We start from the raw sequence: 19,367 nt of genomic DNA, 5'->3' as shown, positions 1-19,367 counted from the left end.
CTTTGATCACGCCATTGTACTCTAGCCTGAGTGACAGAGCCAGAAAAAAATAAAAGTAAACTTAAAAAAAGGCGTGAATCTCAAGCTTCCTTTGATATTGGGGAAAGGGGAACAAGGAGAGGGCTGAGGTCAGGAGGCAACTGGTCACCACAGACATCTGGGTGCTGGCGGGAATCTGGGTTTTCGTGGGAGTCCAAGGAGGTTGCCAAACTTTTTTTCCTTTTTTTTTTTTTTTTTGAGATGCAGTTTTGCTCTTGCCGCCAAAGGCTGGAGTGCAATGGTGGCACGATCACAGTCCACTGTAACCTCTACTTCCCGGTGGAGGTGATTCTCCTCCCTCAGCCTCCCGAGTAGCTGGGATTACAGGCTCCCACCACCACACCAAGCTAATTTTTGTATTTTTACTAGAGACACGGTTTCACAATGTTGCCAGGGTGGTCTCGAATTCCTGACCTCGGCCTCCAAGAGCTGGGATTTAAGGCTGGTGCTGCCTGGCGGAAGGCTGCTAAACTTCTTTATCCTTGGTCAGGTCACAAAGGTCCTCTACATCTTTAACACAACCTTGTTTTTTTGTTTGTTTGTTTTTGAGACAGAGTCTCACTCTGTCACCAGACTGGAGTGCAGTGGTGGCAGGATCTCAGCTCACCGCAACCTCCGTCTCCCAGGTTCAAGTAATTCTCCTGCCACAGCTGCACAAGTAGCTGTGACTACAGGCGCACGCCACCATGCCCAGCTAATTTTGTATTTTTAGTAGAGACAGGGTTTCATCATCTTGGCCTGGATGGTCTCGTGATCCACCTGCCTCAGTCGCCCAGAGTGCTGGGATTAGAGGTGTGAGCTGGGACAGGGAACAGAGGGATGCGGAGACCGTGAAGATGCTTTTGGATAATGGTCTGAGGTTGGGACAGTGGCAGGAGACACCATTAACCCCACGACACCACTGACCCCAGGAGATCCAGACACTACTGACCCTGGATGTCCAGGAAAAGAGACCAGCCTGGCAGTTACATGTGTTCTTCTTCAAACTAGTTGCCCAGTTGGAATGACCGATGACATCAGAGATTCCAACCTTCCTGATTGGACCGCATTCCGTGGGCGCTCGGAAACCCAGGTACACAACAGTATCTTCTCAGAGCGGTTCTCCACTCCTGACTTCTCCCCAGCCTTGAGAATAGATAACGCACTTTTACTGGTCCTAATAGAGTGTGGAAGAAGGCTTTGGACAGAACAGAAAACAGGTTCCGTGGGAGGGAACACAGTTTGGGAGACACCATGGCCAGCTGTCAACTGCAGCCGCAGCTTGAGGAGAGGAGCCCCCAGCCTAGCATCTCGGGGTATCCCCTCCTGGAGGTGACAGATGATGAACTGCCAGGACCATCAGGTGAGGGGACTGCAGGAAGAAGAGATGGGAGAGGATTGACTAAGAAGAAGGAAGAGGGCCGGGCGAGGTGGGGCATACCTGTAATACCAACAGTATGGGAAGATGAGGCGGGTGGATCACCTGAGGTCAGGAGTCAGAGAGAAGCCTGGCCAATATGGTGAAACCTTGTCTCTACTAAAATACAAACATTAGCTGCGCGGTAGTGGTGCATGCCTGTAATCGCAGCTACTTGGGAGGCTGAGGTATGAGAATCGCTCGAGCCTGGGAGGTGGAGGTTGCAGTGAGCCAAGATCGCGCCAATGCACTCCAGTCTGAGTGAAAGACTGAGACCCTGTTTCAAAAAAAAGGAAGGGCCCACAAGTTGGGAAGAAGCTCCTGAGGAGGGTGTGTGGGATGAAAGGAGGGACTCAGGCCAGGCCCAGTGGCTCACACCTGTAATCCCAGCACGCTGGGAGGCTGAGGGAGGCGGATCACTTAAAAACAGGAGTTTGAGACAGCCTGGCCAACATATTGAAACCCCGTCTCTACAAAAAGCACAAAAATGATCTAGGTGTTATGGCGGGCACCTGTAAGCCGAGCTACTTGGGAGGCTGAGGCAGGAGAATCACTGGAACCCAGGAGATGAAGGTTGCAGTGAGCTAAGAAGGCACCACTACTCTCCAGCTTGGGTGACAACGCAAGACTCTGTCTTAAAAAAAAAAAAAAAAAAAAAGAGGGACTCAGAGAGCCAGGGACCAGGGAAGGAAATGAGGAAGCATTCTGAGGAGAAATGGAAGAATGGGGAGGAGGAGAGGCACATGGGGTTCAGCAAGGGAGAAGCCAGCAGCCTGCGGGGCTGGGAGGATGGAGAGCGGTTTGGGGTTTTGGGTCGGGGTCTAAGGTGATCAACTGCAGAATCGTTAATTACACGGTGGCCTGCTTTCTTTACTCAGTCCCTTGGGTAGATCCCGGCACCCCGAGTGAGTTCCTTTACTGGAACATGAAGAGCGAGTGGTCGGACGAATCTGAGGAGGAGCCCGAGGAGGAGACAGACAAGAAGCCTGAGGAGACCTGGGTGCTGGACCCCCTGTCTGGGCTCAAGACTGAGTTAAAGCAAGAGCCAGTGTCACCCATGCCCCCTGAGGACTACAAGGCTTTCAACAGGCTGCCTGGTAAGAGGACACCCCAGAGAGCACCTCCAATCCTGTTCTTTTAAAAAAGAAGCTTCCCATAACTATACTTTTCACATGGGAAAAATATGGCCCACAGTGGGTGAGCTCTCCATGCAGGAGGACTTGACGTTCCGAAGCATCACTTATGAGGGACGCTTAGGAGGCCATAGAGGACTCGGCTAGACTTGATAAGGGTCTGTGATTGGGATAAGAAAGTCTGGTTTCAGGCTAGGCATTGTGGCTCATGCCTGAGATCCCAGCACATTGGGAGACTGAGGCAAGAGCATCGCTTGAACTCAGGACTTGGAGGCTGCAGTGAGCTATGACTGCACCACTGCACTCCAGCCTGGGTGACAGTGCAAAACCCTGTCTCAGAAAAACAAAGGCCAGGCACGGTAGCTCATGCCTGTAATCCCAGCACTTTGGGAGGCCAAGGTGGGTAGATCACCTGAGGTCAGGAGTTGGAGACCAGCCTGACCAACATGGTGAAACCCTGTCGCTACTCAACATAAAAAATTAGACAGGTGTGGTGGCGCAAGCCTGTAATCCCAGCTACTCAGGAGGCTGAGGCAGGAGAATCACTTGAACCGGGGAGGCAGAGGTTGCAAGTGAGCCGAGATGGTGCCACTGCATTCCAGCCTGGGTGACACAGTGAGACTCTGTCTCCAAAAAATAAATAAAAATAAAGACAAAATAAAAAAACACAGAAAGCACTTTCAGCTGTGCGCTCTGAAACTTAATGTCTCTTGCTGACTTTATTTGCTTTTTAGAGGCAGTCTTGCCCTATCACCCAGGCTGGACTGCAATGGTGTGATCTTGGCTCACTACAACCTCCGCCTCCTGGATGTAAGCGACTATCCTGCCTCAGCGTCCCGAGTAGCTGGGATTACAGGCCAGGATCACACCACGCTGGCTAATTTTTTATATTTTTAGTAGAGACGAGGTTTCACTGTGGTAGCCAGGATGGCCTTGAACTCCTGACCTCATGCTCGCCTCGGCTTCCCAAAGTGCTGGGATTACAGACATGAGCCACCATGCCCACCTCCTATGTTTGTCTTCAAACTGGCTGCCAGCTTGGAATAACCAGTGACATGAGAGATTCCAGTCCTCCTGATGGACTGAACTTTGTTGGCACTTGGGAGCTCAGGTGGACGACAGCATCTTCTCAGAGCTGTTCTCCACTCCCTCCCGACTGCTACCCAGCCTTGAGAATACAGAATGCACTCTTCTGGGTCCTAGTCGAGTCTGGAAGAAGGCTTTGGATAGAACAGGGACTAGGTTCCATGGGAGGAAACAGAGTTTGGGAGAGATCATGGCTAGATGTCAACCACAGCCACAGGTTGAGGAGAGGAGCCCCGAGCCTAGCACCTTGGGGTGCTCCCTCTGGAGGTGGTAGATGATGAAGTGCCCAGACCATCAGGTGAGGGAACTGGAGGAAGAGGAGGTGGGAGAGGATTGACTAAGATAAAGGAAGGGGGCCGGGCGCAGTGGCTCACACCTGTAATCCCAGCACTTTGGGAGGCTGAGGTGGGTGGATCACCTGAGGTCAGGAATTTGAATCCAGCGTGGCCGACATGGTGGAACCCTATCTCTACTAAAAACACAAACATGATCCTGGTAATACTGCTGCACACCTGTAATGCCAGCTACTCAGGAGGCTGAGGCAGGAGAAGCGCTTGAGCCTGGAAGGTGGAGGTTGCAGTGAGCTGAGAATGAGCTCCAGGCTGGGTGAGGGAATGAGACCCTCTGTGGAAAAAAAAATAAGAAGGAAGAACCCAGTTATCAGAAAGGAACACTTGAGGAAGGTATTGGGAAAAAAGAAGGGACTCAGGCCAGGCTCAGTGCCTCACACCTGTAATCCCAGCACTTTGGGAGGCCAAGGTGGGTGGATCACTTGAGGCCAGGAGTTTGAGACCAGCCTGGCCAATATGGTAAAATCCTGTCTCTACAAAAAATACAAAAATGAGCTGGGAATTGTAGTGGGCACCTGTAATCCCAGATACCTGGTGGGGCTGAGGCAGGAGAATCACTGGAACCCGGGAGATGGAGTTTGCAGCAAGCCGAAATGGCAACACTACACTCCAGCCTGGGTGACAGAGAAAGACTTTGTCTCACCAAAAAAAAAAAAAAAAAAAGGAGGGAGTCAGAGATCCAGGGACTAGGGAAGGAAAGGAAGCGTTCTGAGGACAGAAAGATGGAAGAATGGGGAGGAGAAAGAGAGACACATAGGGTTCAGCAAGGGAGAAAGACGGAAAAATGGCTCACAGAAGCCAACAGTCTGCGGAGCTGGGGAGGATGGAGAGTGCATTGGGGTTTTGGGTCGGGGTCTAAGGTGATCAATTGCAGAAGCATTACACCGTGACCTGCTTTCTTTACTCATCTCCTTGGGTAGATTCCAGCCCGCCTAATTTCCTTCCTTGGCAAAAGAAGAGGGACTGGTCGGATGAATCGGAGGAGGAGCTGGAGGAGGAGACAGGGAAGGAGTACACCCCTGAGCCTGAGGAGACCTGGGTGCTGGACACCCTGTGTGGGCTCAAGATGAAGCTCAAACGACAGCGAGTGTCACCCGTGCTGCCTAAGCGCTATGAGGCCTTCAACACGCTGCTTGGTAGGAGGACACCCCAGAAAGCACCTCCAATCCTGTTCTTGTAAAAAAAAGAGGACAGTTTCCATAACCATGCTTTCTCAGTGGGAAATGCACCCCAGTAGGTGAGCTCTCCATGTGGGAGGACTCAGGATCCAAAGCATCACTACTGAGGGACACTTGGGAGGCCACAGACTATTTGACTAGACTTGATAAAGGTCAGTGATAGGATAAGAAAGCTTGCTTTCAGGCCGGGCATGGTGGCTCATGCCTGAGATCCCAGCACATTGGGAGGCTGAGGCAAGAATATCACTTGAACTCAGGACTTTGAGGCTGCAGTGAGCTATGGCTGCACCACTGCACTCCAGCCTGGGTGACAGAGCAAAACCCTGCCTCAGAAGAAAAACCAAGTCCAGGTGCAGAACTCATGCCTGTAATCCCAGCACTTTGGGAGGCCAAGGTGGGTAGATTATCTGAGGTCAGGAGTTCGAGACCAGCCTGACTACCATGGTGAAATCCCATCTCTACTGAAAATACAAAATTAGATGCGCATGGTGGTGCATGCCTGTGATCCCAGCTACTCCGGAGGCTGAGACAAGAGAATTGCTTGAACCCAGGAGGCACAGGTTGCAAGCGAGCCGAGATTGTGCCACTGCATTCTACCCTGAGTGGTAGAGTGAGAGTCTGTCTCCAAAAAATAAATAACAATAAAAGAAAGGAAAACAAAATCAAAAAAATAAAGAAGTTTAGCTGTCCTGTCTGAAACTTAATGTCCCTTGCTGACTTTTCTCATTCATTTATTCATTCATTCATTCATTTGAGAAGGAGCCTGCCCTATCGCCCAGGCTAGTGTGCAATGGTGCAATCCCGGCTCACTGCAACCTCTGCCTCCCAGGTGGAAGCGATTCTTCTGCCTCAGCCTCTTGAATGGCTGGGATTACAGGCCAGCACCACCAAGCCTGGCTAATTTTTTTGTATTTTTAATAGAGATGAGGTTTCACTGTGATAGCCAGGATGGTCTCCAACTCCTGACCTCATGATCTGCCTGCCTCGGCTTCCCAACGTGCTGGGATGACAGGTGTGAGCCACCGTGCCTCACCTCTATGTTTTTCTTCAAACTGTTGGCCAGGTTGGAATGATCAAAGACATCTGCAATTCCAACCTTCCTGATCGGAAGGACTGAACTCCGTGGGTGCTTGGGAGCTCAGGTGGACAACAGCATCTTCTCAGAGCTGTTCTCCATGCCCGACTTCTCCTCAGCCTTGAGACTAGAGAACGCACTCCTCTAGGTCCTAGTACAGTCTGGATGAAGGCTTTGGACAGAACAGGGACCAGGTTTCATGGGAGGGAACAGAATTTGGGAGAGATCATGGCCAGCTGTCAACCTCAGCCCCAGGTTGAGGAGAGGAGCCCCCCAGCCGAGCACCTTAGGGTACTCCTCCCAGAGGTAGTGGACAAGGAGTGCCAGGACCATCAGGTGAGGGGACTGGAGGAAGGAGAGATGGCAGAGGATTGACCAAGAAGAAGAGAGGGGGCTGGGCACGGTGGCTTATGCCTGTAATCCCAGCATTTTGGGAGGTCATGGCAGTTGGATCACCTGAGGTCAAGAATTCGAGATGAGTCTGCCCAAATGGTGAAACCCTGTCTCTACTAAAATAACAAAAATCACCCAGGCAGTATTGGTGCATGCCTGTAATCCTAGCTACTTGGAAGGCTGAGGCAGAATTCTTGAGCCTGGGAAGCGGAGGTTATGGTGAACTGAGATTGCGTCTCTGCATTCTAGTCTAGTTGAGAGAGTGGGACCCTGTCTCAAAAAAAAAAAAAAAAAAAGAAGAAGAAAGAAAGAAAGACCCAGAAGTCAGGAAGGAACATCTGAGGGAGTGTGTGGGGGAAGAAAGGAGGGACTAGGGCCGGATGCAGTGGCTCACACCTGTAACCCCAGGACATTGGGAGGCCAAGGCAGGAGGATCACTTGAGGCCAGGAGTATGAGACCAGCCTGGCCAACATGGTAAAACCTCATCTCTCCTAAAAGTACAAAATAGAGCCAGGCATTATGGTGGGCACCTGTAATCCCAGCTACTTGGGAGGCTGAGGCAGGAGAATCACTGGAACCCAGGAGACGGAGGCTGCAGTGAGGCGAGATTGCACCACAACAATGGGCAATCCAGCCTGGGTGGCAAAGCAAGACAGCCTCAAAAAAAAAAAAAAAAGGACGGGGTCAGAGAGCCAGGGACCAGAGAAGCAAATGAGGAAGCGTTCTGAAGACAGACAGATGGAAGAATGGGGAGGAGGAGGAGAGGCACATGGGGTTCAGCAAGGGAAAGTCAAGAGTCTGCGGGGCCGGGGAGGATGGAGAGTGCTTTGGGGTTTTGGGTCAGGGTCTACGGTGATCAATTGCAGAAGCATTACACGGTAGCCTGCTTTCTTTACTCATCTCCTTGGGAAGGTCCCAGTTCGCCTTGGATCCTTTGCCGTAAAAGGAAGAGGGAGTGGTCGGAGGAATCTGAGGAGGATCCTGAGGAGGAGTCAGGGAAGGAGTGTACCCCCGAGCCTGAGGAGACCTGGGTGCTGGAGAGGCTTCAGGGGCTCAAGATGAAAATTAAGCGGCGGCGAGTGTCAACCGTGCTCCCTGAGCACCACCAGGCCTTCAACAGGCTGCTTGGTAGGAGGACACCCCATCCCGTTCTTTCAAAAAAGAGGAAACTTCCCGTAACCATACTTTTCCCGTGGGAAATATATGCCCCCCAGTGGGTGAGCTCTCCATGTGGGAGGACTCAGAAGTGATCACTCATGAGGGACTTAGGAGGCCACAGACGATTCAGCTAGACTTGATCAAGGTCTGCGATTGGGGTCAGAAAGCTTGCTTTCAGGCCAGGCGCCTGGCTCATGCCTGAGATCCCAGGAGGTTGAAAGGCTGAGGCAAGAGGATCGCTTGAACTCAGGGCTTTGAGGCTGCAGTGAGCTATGACGGCACCACTGCACTCCAGCCTGGGTGACAGAGCAAAACCCTGTCAAAGAAGGAAAACCAAGGCCGGGTATAGTAGTTCATGTCTGTGATGCCAGCCTTTTGGGAGGCCGAGGCAGGTGGATCGATTGAGGTCAGGAGTTTGAGGAGGTCAGGAGTTCAGTCTGACCAACATAGCGAAACCCCGTCTCTACTAAAAATACAAAACTCAGCCTGGTGTGGTGGCACATGCCTGTAATCCCAGCTATCCAGGAGGCTGAGACAGGAGAATTGCTTGAACCCCAGAGGGGGAGGTTGCAGTGAGCCAGTATCACACCACTGAACTCCATCCTTAGCAAAAGAGTGAGATGCCATATGAAATAAGGAAATTCAAAAAATAAAGAAAAACAAGATCAAAAAACAAAGAAAGCAGTTTCAGTTGTGCCCTCAGAAACGTAATGTCTGTTGCTGACTTTTCTGAACCTAAGTATCTCCATCCCTAGAGGGGGATGCCAAGGCCATGGTCACACCCTGCGGTGACCGTCTCAGGAGGAAACGATGGGAATGACTTTCTGACTCTGCAGGGGTCCCTGCGTGTCTGCGGGGAGGGCATCCTGCCTTCTTCCCAGCTCTCCAGCCGGTAGATTCTCACACCCAGGGCCTCCTTTGGCCTCTTCTCAGGGCAGTCTCAGAGCCGGAGCCTCTCTCCCTTGCCCAGTGAAAGTCATTCTCTCCTCTCCCATCCACCTCACCTGCGGCCACCATCCTGAGACTTTCCCCAGGGAGGCGCAGTTCTCCTGGCTGCCCTGTTTCTCCCATGGAAACTCCTTTCTGCTTCTCACACTAACATCTGCTCTCTAATCACAGAGGATCCTGTCGTGAAAAAATTCCTGGCCTGGGACACATATCTGCTGGCATCCGACAAGGTAAGGTCATTCTCCACGAAACTGTGTTCCTGTTCCAACACACAGCCTGGGGGAGGGCACAGCTTCCACACCCACAGTTCCACTCCCCTCTCCTCCACCAGCTCCCACCTGATGCTCCACAGTCTTATTTTATTCTGAGACAGAGTTTTGCTCTGTTGCCCAGGCTGGAGGGCAGTGTCCCGATCTTGGCTCAATGCAGCCTCCCACTCCAGGGTTCAAGCGATTCTCCTGCCAGCCTCCCTAGTAGCTGGGATTGCAGGCGTGCACCACCATGCCTGGCTCATATTAGTGTTTTTTGTAGAGACAGGGTTTTGCCCTGTTGGCCACGCTGGTCTTGAACACCTGACCACAGGTGATCCACCTGCCTTGGCCTCCCAAAGTGCTGTTAATACAGTCATGAGCCACTGTGCCCAGCTCCCTCCCATGGTCTTGAGTCTTGGCACCAACCCAGGTTTTTTGTGTGTGCTTTTTGTTTTTTGCTTTTTTTGAGACAGAGACTAGCTCTGCTCTCTAGGATAAAGCACAGTGGCCTCTAATTCCTGGGTTCAAGCAATTCTCCTGCCTCAGCCTCCTGAGCAGCTAGAACTACAGGCACATGCCACCACCATGCTCGACTAATTTTTGTAATTTTTGGACAAAGAGGGTCTTGCTATTTTGCCCAGGTTGTTCTCAAATTTGGGCTCACATGATCCTCCTGTCTCAGCCTCTCACAGTACTGGAGTCACAGGCTTGAGCCGCCACTCCCAGCTATTCTTGGTCTTTTCATGATTTGTCAGCATCTCCCTCAGGACTCTGCTGGTTTCTTGCAGAGTAAGTGGCCCCTGCAGGAGTCCTTAGGGATCTGAGCCCTGGGCCGCAGTCTAGCCGCAGCCCTGAAGCTCCCGGCCCCTCCACTCTCAGCTCTTTGGGACATTTCTCTGCCTCGCACACACAAGACCCTCCTGACGCCAGCCAACCTAGACACACTCCCTGCAAAGGTCCCATGGGAGCTCACCATCCTGGGAGCATCACCGACAACCTTTCCTCCAGCTTCTCGGATTTGCATCCGACCTTCTAATACCCCTCCACCTCACTATTTCCCAATGAGCACAGTCACCCCAACGCTGAGGTCCCTTCTCTGATGGGCAAACCCTCCCTTGCCCCCATTTCCCCATTGCACAATCTGCCTTTTCCAAGATGTGACCTCTCCCTCTCTGTGTTCCTTTCTCTCCATCAGTACCTGCTGGCCATGGTCATAGCATATTTTAGCCGCGCCGGCCTCTTCTCCTGGCAGTATGAACGCATTCATTTCTTCCTGGCTCTGTGAGTGCTTTGCTCCCTCCTATCCGTCAATATCCAACACCCTGGGATAGCAGGGCAAGTCGGATTCCAACCTCTCGTTTATTCTTTTTTTTTTTTTTGAGACGCAGTTTCGCTCTTGTTACCCAGGCCGGAGGGCAATAGCGCGATCTCGGATCACCGCAACCTCCACCTCCTGGGTTCAGGCAATTCTCCTGCCTCAGCCTCCCAAGTAGCTGGGATTACAGGCATGAGCCACCGCGCCCGACCCTGTTCTTTCCTTTATTTGTCCTCTTTACTCTGTGTATAAACAAGATAGGCTTATACAATGGCGTTCTTAGACTGTTCCTTCTGAAAACAAACTCAGCCCAGGTGCAGTAGTTCACGCCTGTAATCCCAGCACTTTGGAAAGCCAAGGCAGGCAGATCACCTGAAGTTAGGAGTTCAAGAGCAGCCTGGACAATATGGTCAAACCTGGCCTATACTAAAAATACAAAAATTTGCCAAGTGTGGTGGCATGTGCCTATAATCCCAGCTACTCAGGAGGCTGAGGCAGGAGAATCGCTTGAACCTGGGAGGCAAAGGTTGCGATGAGCCAAGATTACGCCATTGCACTCAAGCCTGGGTGACAGAGCAAGACTATGTCTCAAAAAAACAAAAAAATTAGCTGGGGCTGCTGATGTGAAGCTGTAATCCCAGCTACTTAGGAGGTTGAGGCAGGAGAACTGCTTGAACCAAGGAGGCAGAGGTTGCAGTACGCTACGATTAATTAAGCCACTGAACTCCAGCCTCAGTGAAAAAGCAAGATGTTTTCTCAAAGCAAAACCAAACTCAAATGCCAGTTTAAAAGTAAAAGAATAAAACCAAAGGAACCATCCACCCCTCCTAAGGGGAGAGAAAAAGGAGCAGACACGACGCCTCCCCCAGCACAGCCACTTCTGGTTCTTCTGTCTCTCTCCTTCCCACATCAACCCCACATGCAATGGTTCATTGTCCTCCTCCGGGTTCCCATGACAGAGGCCACAGTTCAGGCCCCCTCGCATCACTCCAATCCACTGACAAATGCTCCCTGCTGGGGTCTCCTGGAGCCTGTCCCCAAGCCAGGGGGCTTCCTGGTGCAGCCGGAACATCTCTCCAAAGCACAGGTCCGACCCCCACTGCCCACCTGAACAGCTTCGCTAGCTGATGTCTTTTCAAACCGAGGCCAGGGCCACAGTGCCAATTCCACCCTCTCTACAATCTCTCTGCAGCCAAACAGGCTCCCCATCCTGGTGTTTCCTGGCTTGGTCTCACCGCTCCTTCCAAATGCCCGCCACTCGACTTTGCATCTGTGTTTTCTGTCTGGGGTCCTGCACACGTGTGGTTCTGAAGGGAAGCACCCATTCCTTGACATCAGTTCACCCCACAGCCTCTGTGATGCCTTCCCTTATCTTCCCACCTCTGTATGCCCATAGCACACCAGTGACATCCTATTATAATGTGACATTGGGATGAGGTTTTTTGCCCTGATTTCTCCCAGTGCCATTAGACTAGATGCCTACAGAAGGCAGGATCTTGGAAAAATATCAATGTATTTTATTTATTTTATTTTTTTCGTGACAGAAACTCGCTCTGTCCACCAAGCTGGAGTGCAGTGGTGAGATCAGAGCTCACTACAGCCTCCATCTCTTGGGCTCAAGTGATCCTCCCACCTCAGACTCCTGATTAGCTCAGACTATAGGGCTGTGCCATCACACTTGGACAATTACTTAGGTATTTATTAAATTATATATATATATATATATTTGAGATGGAGCCTCGCTCTATCAACCAGGCTGGAGTACAATGTCACCAACTTGGCTCACTGCAACCTCTGCCCCCGGGTTCAAGCAATTCTCCTGCCTCAGCTTTCTGAGTAGCTGGGACTACAGGCCCATACCACGAGGCCCAGCTAATGTTCCGTATTTGTAGTACAGACGATGGTGTTTCGCTGTGTTAACCAGGATGGTCTCAATCGCCTGACCTGGTGATCCACCCGCCTCAGCCTCCCAAATTGCTGGAATTACAGGCATGAGCCACCACTCCCATCCTATTTATTTATTGAGAGAGAGTCTCGCTCTGTCTCCCAGGCTACAATGCAGCAGACCTATCTCAGCTCACTACAACCTCAGCCTCCTGGGTTCATGTGATTCTTGTGCCTCAGCTTCTGGAGTAGCTAGGACTAAGGTGTGTGCCACCACACCAGGGGATTTTTGTATTTTTAGTAGAGATGGGGTTTTGCCATGTTCAACAGGTTGGTCTCAAACTCCTGGCCTCATGTCACCCACCCGCTTCAGCCTCCAAAAGTGCTAAAATTCCAGGCCTGAGCCACCACTCTTGGCCACCAGTTGGCTTTTTGTCTCCATCCCGAAGGTGTGAGGGGCACCCTTCAGCAGGCATCTGTCCAGCAGGGCCCTCCTGAGGAAGGCATGGCTCTCTGCAGGGTGGGTGCCAATCCTGACCTAAGGTCCCCCGCCCTCCTCTCTGGGAAGCTGACCTCAGCCAGAGGTCTCTCCTGGTGGTGCCCCTGAGCAGCAGTCTGATTTCTGCCCCCAGCTACCTGGCCAATGACATGGAGGAGGACAACCAGGGCCCCAAACAAGCCATCTTCTACTTCCTGTATGGGAAGGACCGCTCCCAGCAACGATTATTCCAGAAGCTTCGGTTCCAGTTCTTCTGTTCCATGCGCTGCAGGGCTTGGGTTTCCCCGGAGGAGCTGGAGGAGGTGGGTGGGTGTGGGGAGGTGGAGAGGAATCTGGTGGTTGGAGGCTGGATGAGGGGATGGAGGGGTATCCTGGAGGGGTCCCCATTTTCTCAAGGGGCGTTTGTTTTTGCAGATCCACGCTTATGACCCAGAGCACTGGGTGTGGGCACGAGATCGTGCCAACTTTTTATAGAACTACAGCACCGTGGAGGCCTGAGGTCATCGGCCTGAGAGAAGATATGTCTGCATCCCCCGGAGTCAAGGCAGAATATTGTGTCTATTTAGGAAATCCGAGGAACCCAATTGCTTGATCCAGCTTCAAGCCTGGGCAACTTGGCGAGATCGACTCTCCACAGAAATTCACAAATTAGCTGGGTGATGTGGGAGGCATCTCTATTCCCAACTACTCAGGAGGCTGAGGAAGGAGGATTGCTGGAGGCTGGAACACTGAGGCTGCAGGGAGACCTGATCCTGCCACTGTACTCCAGCCTGGTCGACACAGTGAGACCCTGTGTCAAAATTGATCAGAAATACTGAGTTCCGGGAGGTTCATTAGGACTGACACACTTGAATGACCTATTTGGGTTGAGGATTCAGTGAAGATTCGGTTTATATCTTGTGCAGCTAACCACGTTGAGGATTCAGCATGAGACTTCAACATTACGAAGTAGGATTATGGATTAGGCTCCGGGACTCGTGGTTCGTGATGTTGTCACATTAGAACCGTATCTAGCCTGGTTACCAGTTTAGATCTTAAGTGACATGAAAGGCCCACATGTGATGAAGTCTAAAGCCTCATTGTCTGAGGGTGCTCTACTCCCTGGGCAGACCCACACAAAGTCCCGGCAAGGAAATAGATAACTGGGGATGGCCTTGGGTGTATTAAGTGAGTTTTGGAGTCGGGGTCACCAAAGTGTGCGTATCACAATTGAACAGCAGGCTAGAGAATGAAGGGCAGGAGATGAAACTGGATTGATCAATCGCTCTGAACTCTAGTTAGAATTGACATGAGACGTGAATGACCTTCCTAGAGAACTGCTACCTTGAAGCCTGACCTCCTCTCTCACTTCCAGAACACCGGGCCCGGGGAGATGCGGATTTTCAGCACGAAGTTTATTCCAATGCAAATGACAGACAGACACCAGGAAGGAGGAGAGGAGCCATTTGTGCAGATCATCTAGAAGAACCTGGACTGTTCTAGAAAGAGCTCAATAGCGTGACCACGCTGTCCTCCTAGGGGTGGAGGGGCGGGGAGATGGTACTTTTAGGAGTCTGTGGAGGACAGTGAGAAACCAGGGGTGTTTCTGGTTCCACCCCTTCCTGCGGCACCACCTCCCTTTTTATATTGCTGAATTCCAGCCTCTCCAGGAGCATCTGAGGGCACAGTACAGGCGCTCAGATTGGCACAGAATTATTTGTAAAGTATGAGTGCCATCGGATTGTAACAGGTAGCTTCATGCATACTATGCATTTTTGTGGTTTTGGAAGTGTTGGCCATTGAATTATTCCTATGTTTATTTCAAATAGTTTGGAAATTGTTTTACTTTTGAAAGCTTGCTGTTCCTGTAGAGTTTTTGATGAGAATTATAGCTGTTACATATACAGAAATAGTTTTCTTTTTTTAAGAAAAAATTGTTTATCCTAAATCTTTTATTAAATTGTTTTATCTATTATGATATGTGCTCCTGAAGCGAGCACTCTTTATCTATGATACTTACATGATAGTCTATTATATTTATAGCTATGTGGTAGTTCCCGTAAATCTTCTAATAGAAATTTTTAATTCCTGTTTAGTGTTAGTTACTGAATTGTGAGAATTCAATGGTGATTTTTAACATGTCTTAGATATATTGTAATATGTTTAATATATACTATACATTTTATTGGTTTATTTTGAAAAAGATGGGCATAGAATTATTACTACATTTATTTAAAGAGTTTGGAAATACTGTTTTTGAATAGATGCTGTTTCTATAAAGTTGTGTGATGGGTGTTATAGCCATTACGTATATATAAATACAATTTTGTTTTCCTTTTTAAGAGAGGATTCTTTCTATCCTAAAGCTTTTATCTGCCAACATTTTTATCTGTTATTACACGTACTCCTGACGCGAGCCCTCTTTTTATCTATGATACTTACTTAATATATCTATTACCTGTATAGCTAAGTGGTGGTTCCCCTAAATGCTTGTAAAAATAAATTTGGATTTTATGTTTAGTGTATGATTTGAAATGTGAGAATTCAGATGTAATTTTTTACCTTCTATTGACCTGTTTGTAAATTACCTTGAAGAGGATGTGTGTTTTGAAGGAGGCCATGAGCTGTGTGTTTTCAAGGGAACCTGTGCATCTCCTGGGAAACCTAGTAAACATGAAGTTTTCTCGTCTTCACAGTGAGTGCGATCAGATTGCTCCAGATGGCTTATTTGCCGTCAAGTGACATTTTTCCTTAATGAGGTTTTGGTTATTTGAATGTATTTATTGGCTCTGGAAGATAATTCTGTATTTTTTTTTTATATAGAAATAACATAAGTCTGGAAACAGTGCTCACACCTATAATCCAGCACTTTTGGAGGTTATGGAGGGAGGATCACTTGAGGCCAGGGGTTTAAGACCAGCCTGGGCAACATAGCAGCTACATCTACTTTTTTCCTAATTTTTTTTAAAAATTAGAAGAGAAGGCTAATCCCAAATTAGGGTTTTGCTTTGGTTTGGTTTGTAGAGACAGAGACTTGCTCTCTTGCCCAGGGTGGAGTACAGTATTGCGATCTCAGCTTACTGCAACCTCTGCCTCCCGGGTTCAAGCGATTATCCTGCCTCAGCCTCCCGAGTAGCTGGGACTACCAGTGCCCATCTGTATGCCTGACTAATTTTTGTAAATATTACAGACAGGGTTTCGCCATGTTGGCCAGGCTGGTCTCAAACTTCAGACCTTAAGTGATCCATCTGCCTCGACCTCCCAAAGTGCTGGGATTAGAGGCATGAGCCACGGCGCCCGGCTGACTTCCAGAGTTTTAATAACAGACATGTGGCTGAAGAAGAAAAGGAAGCCATGGTCTGTAGACGGCAGGAGCTTCGTGAAAAGAGGCCACTGAAGGGCAGGACGTGAAGTTCTCTACCTACAGGAAACCAGCCCAGAGCCTCCCACAGGGACTTCAGTACAGAGGGCCAGGAAAATCTGCATGAACCCAAGCCCTGAACCTAAGACAGGACAAGGCCTTTACTGTTTCTGCAGACTCACAAGATGCAATCTCTGTGGTCCATGCGCATGGGATGATCTGGAATAAAGGGGACCTCATGCCTGTAATCCCAGCACTTTGGGAGTCTGAGCAGGGCCGATCACCTGAGGTTGGGAGTTTGAGACCAGCCTGACCAATGTGGAGAAACCCCATCTGTACTAAAAATACAAAATAAGCCAGGCATGATGGCACATGCCTGTCAACCCAGCTACTTGGGAGGCTTAGGCAGGAGAATCCCTAGAATCTGGGAGGTGGAGGTTGCCATGAACCACAATCGTGCCATTGGGCTCCAGCCTGGGCTACAAGAGCAAAATTCAGTCTGGAAAAAAAAAAAAAAAAAAAAAAAAAAGGGCCGGGGGCGGCGGGGGGGCGCCTTCTAAATGCAAATAACATGGAATCAAAGGTGCAACAGAAATACTGGCACTGATTTGGGCCGCAGAAAGGCCTAAACAGGTAACTGCAGTCCATTGCCAAGGTCATGAGCGGGGTGACTGAAATACCAAATTTCAGAAGCCATGGCCAAGACAGCTGCACGGGTGGGGAAGTCCTCCAAATGTCTCTGCTTCCTTCAGTAGCTCTTTATAAAATAAGGCGAGGTACTCCACTGATGAATTTCTTTTTTCTTTCTTTTTTTCTCTTTTGAGACAAAATTTCACTCTTGTTCCCTGGGCTGGAGTGGGATGGGGTAATCGCAGCTCACTACAACGGCTGCCTCCCAGGTTCAAGTGATTCTCCTGCCTGGAACTCTCAAGTAGCTGGGATTGCAGGCGCCTGCCACTACACCCCGATAACTTTTTGGATTTTTAGTAAAGATGGGTGTCCCCATGTTGGCCAGGCTGGTCTTTAACTCATGACCTCAAGTGATCCACTCACTGCAGTCTCCCAAATTGCTGGTATTACAGGTGTGAACCACTGCACCTGTCCCTGTCTGGGGCATTTTAAAAGCCACTGGAGATAGACATCACCTGAGTTCCATAAGGTGGCCCCTAAATAGAAGAGGCAGGATATGAGTGCCTGCAAATGTGAACCGGGTTATTGTAAAAGATGCCCATGACTCCTTACACTACTGGAAGGCGGCGGGACACAGCTTGCTGTCGGCATTATAAGCACCCCAAGATGAAAGGAAACAATGTAATAGATAAAGCGGCTGACCACTGTGTCTATCATCAGAATATCAATGCTCCAACCAGACCTCTCATACCTCTTATTTTTTTTTTTGAGCCAGGGTCGGTCTCTCTCTCTCTCAATCCCCCAGGCTGGAATGCAGTGGTGCAATCTCAGCTCCCTGCAACCTCTGCCTCCTGGATTCAAGCAATTGTCCTGCCTCAGCCTCCTGAGTAGCTAGGACTATAGCACATGCCACCACCAGGCCTGGCTAATTTTTGTACTTTCAGTAGAAACGGGGCTTCATCATGTTGGCCAAGGTGGTCTGGAACTCCTGAGCTCAGGTGATCTGCCTGCCTCGGCCTCCCAAAGTGCTGGGATTACAGGCATGAGCCACCACATCCAGCCAACCACTGAGATTACCTGGTTTCTTCCTCTGCTGGGGCCCCTCGTGGCCACTGTTCTCCTATTACTTTACCTTTTTTTTCTTTTCTTTTGTTTTCGTCCTTCCTTCCTTCTTTCTCTCTTTGTTTTCTTTTTCTTTCTTTCTCTCTCTCTCTCTCTCTCTTTCTTTCTTTCTTTTGAAACAGTGATTTGCTCTTGTTGCCCAGTCTGGAGTGCAATGGTGCCATCTCAGCTCACTGTGACCTCCACCTTCCGGGCTCAAGCCATTCCTTCTGCCTCAGCCTCCTGAGTAACTGGGATTACAGACATGCACCACCACGCCCTGCTAATTTTAAATTTTTAATAAGAGACAGGGTTTCTACATGTTGGTAAGGCTGGTCTCAAACTCCTGACCTCAGGTGATCCGCTTGCCCCGGCCTCACAAAGTGCCAGGATTACAGGCGTGAACCACTGCGCCCAGCCTCCCTGGCCTCTCCTTTCACTTTTCAGTCCTATATATTAAACTGATGGTAAGCTGTTTTTCCTCCAGGTGCCAACACTTCCATCTTCAGTTTGTATTACAACAACAATACCAGCCCTTCCAGCAACTCCGGGGGACCCCAAAACTCGCCTGGACTCAGTAGCCCAAGAGTTTCATTCCTCTAATTTTAGGGGACTCAGTGCCCCTGGTCAGCATGAAGTAGATACAGAAACATGAACTCCACCCCTCTTCCCTCATGAATGAGGAGTGGAATACGTTGGCAGGGGGTTGGGGGCACAGTTTGTAAATGGGTAACTCTATCAGACCAAATCTAGTTCAACTGGCGTTTTTTTTTTTTTTTTTTTTTTTTTTTTTTTTTTGAGACGGAGTTTCGCTCTTGTTACCCAGGCTGGAGTGCAATGGCGCCATCTCGGCTCACCGCAACCTCCACCTCCTGGGTTCAGGCAATTCTCCTGCCTCAGCCTCCTGAGTAGCTGGGATTACAGGCACGCGCCACCATGCCCAGCTAATTTTTTTTGTATTTTTAGTAGAGATGGGGTTTCACCATGTTGACTAGGATGGTCTCCATCTCTTGACCTCGTGATCCACCCGCCTCTGCCTCCCAAAGTGCTGGGATTACAGGCGTGAGCCACCGCGCCCGGCCGCAACCGGTGTTTTTTGTTGGTTTTTTTTTATGGAGTTTTACTCTTGTCGCCCAGACTGGAGTGCAATGGCGAGATCTCAGCTCACTGCAATCTCCCGGTACCCTGAGCATGCCCAGATTAACCAAGCGTGCAACCACGGAGCGAAACCTGAAGGCAATGGCGCGATCTCGACACACCGCAACCTCAGCCTCCCGGGTTCAGGAGATTCTCCTGCCTCAGTCTCCGGAGTAGCTGGAATTACAGGCATGCGCCACCACGCGTGCGTAATTTTTGTATTTTTAATAGAGATGGGATTTCACCGTTTTTAGCAAAACCCCGTCTCTCCTTACCTCAGGTTCTTGAACCCTGGACCTCAGGTGAACCACCAGCCTCAGCCTCCCACAGTGCCGGGATTACAGGCGTGAGGCACCGCTCCAGGCCTCAGTTCAACTTTGATGTAATAAAGTTGTCAGTTGCTTTTCAATTGACAACCATGGACTCCAGCCATGGACTCCCAGGTTAAAGGTC

At 49.9% G+C, this 19,367-nt stretch overlaps 1 protein-coding gene and 1 long non-coding RNA gene across 4 annotated transcripts in view; one reads left to right on the top strand and one right to left on the bottom strand.

Annotated features, from left to right (window-relative positions):
- The window catches only part of LOC128930345 (uncharacterized), a 35,874-nt gene extending 16,507 nt beyond the window's left edge, over nt 1-19,367 (bottom strand). For all 3 annotated transcript variants that reach the window (XR_008478310.2, XR_008478309.2, XR_008478308.2), the window contains exon 1: nt 19,190-19,367. This is a non-coding gene — a long non-coding RNA (uncharacterized LOC128930345). The remainder of the gene's footprint in view (nt 1-19,189) is intronic.
- Nucleotides 1,110-15,659, top strand: LOC108590025 (putative speedy protein-like protein 3). Its single transcript, XM_035292061.3, has 8 exons — nt 1,110-1,381; nt 2,314-2,532; nt 4,925-5,140; nt 7,564-7,779; nt 8,929-8,987; nt 10,204-10,289; nt 12,840-13,008; nt 13,121-15,659. The coding sequence occupies exons 1-8, from the start codon at nt 1,273-1,275 to the stop codon at nt 13,178-13,180; spliced, it is 1,134 nt and encodes a 377-aa protein (XP_035147952.1). The 5' UTR covers nt 1,110-1,272; the 3' UTR covers nt 13,181-15,659.

The sequence above is a fragment of the Callithrix jacchus genome, chromosome 2 (assembly GCF_049354715.1).
Source record: "Callithrix jacchus isolate 240 chromosome 2, calJac240_pri, whole genome shotgun sequence".
Lineage (NCBI taxonomy): Eukaryota > Metazoa > Chordata > Mammalia > Primates > Cebidae > Callithrix > Callithrix jacchus.
Note: the sequence above shows the minus strand (reverse complement) of the source record. Positions and strands in the feature narration are given on the sequence as shown.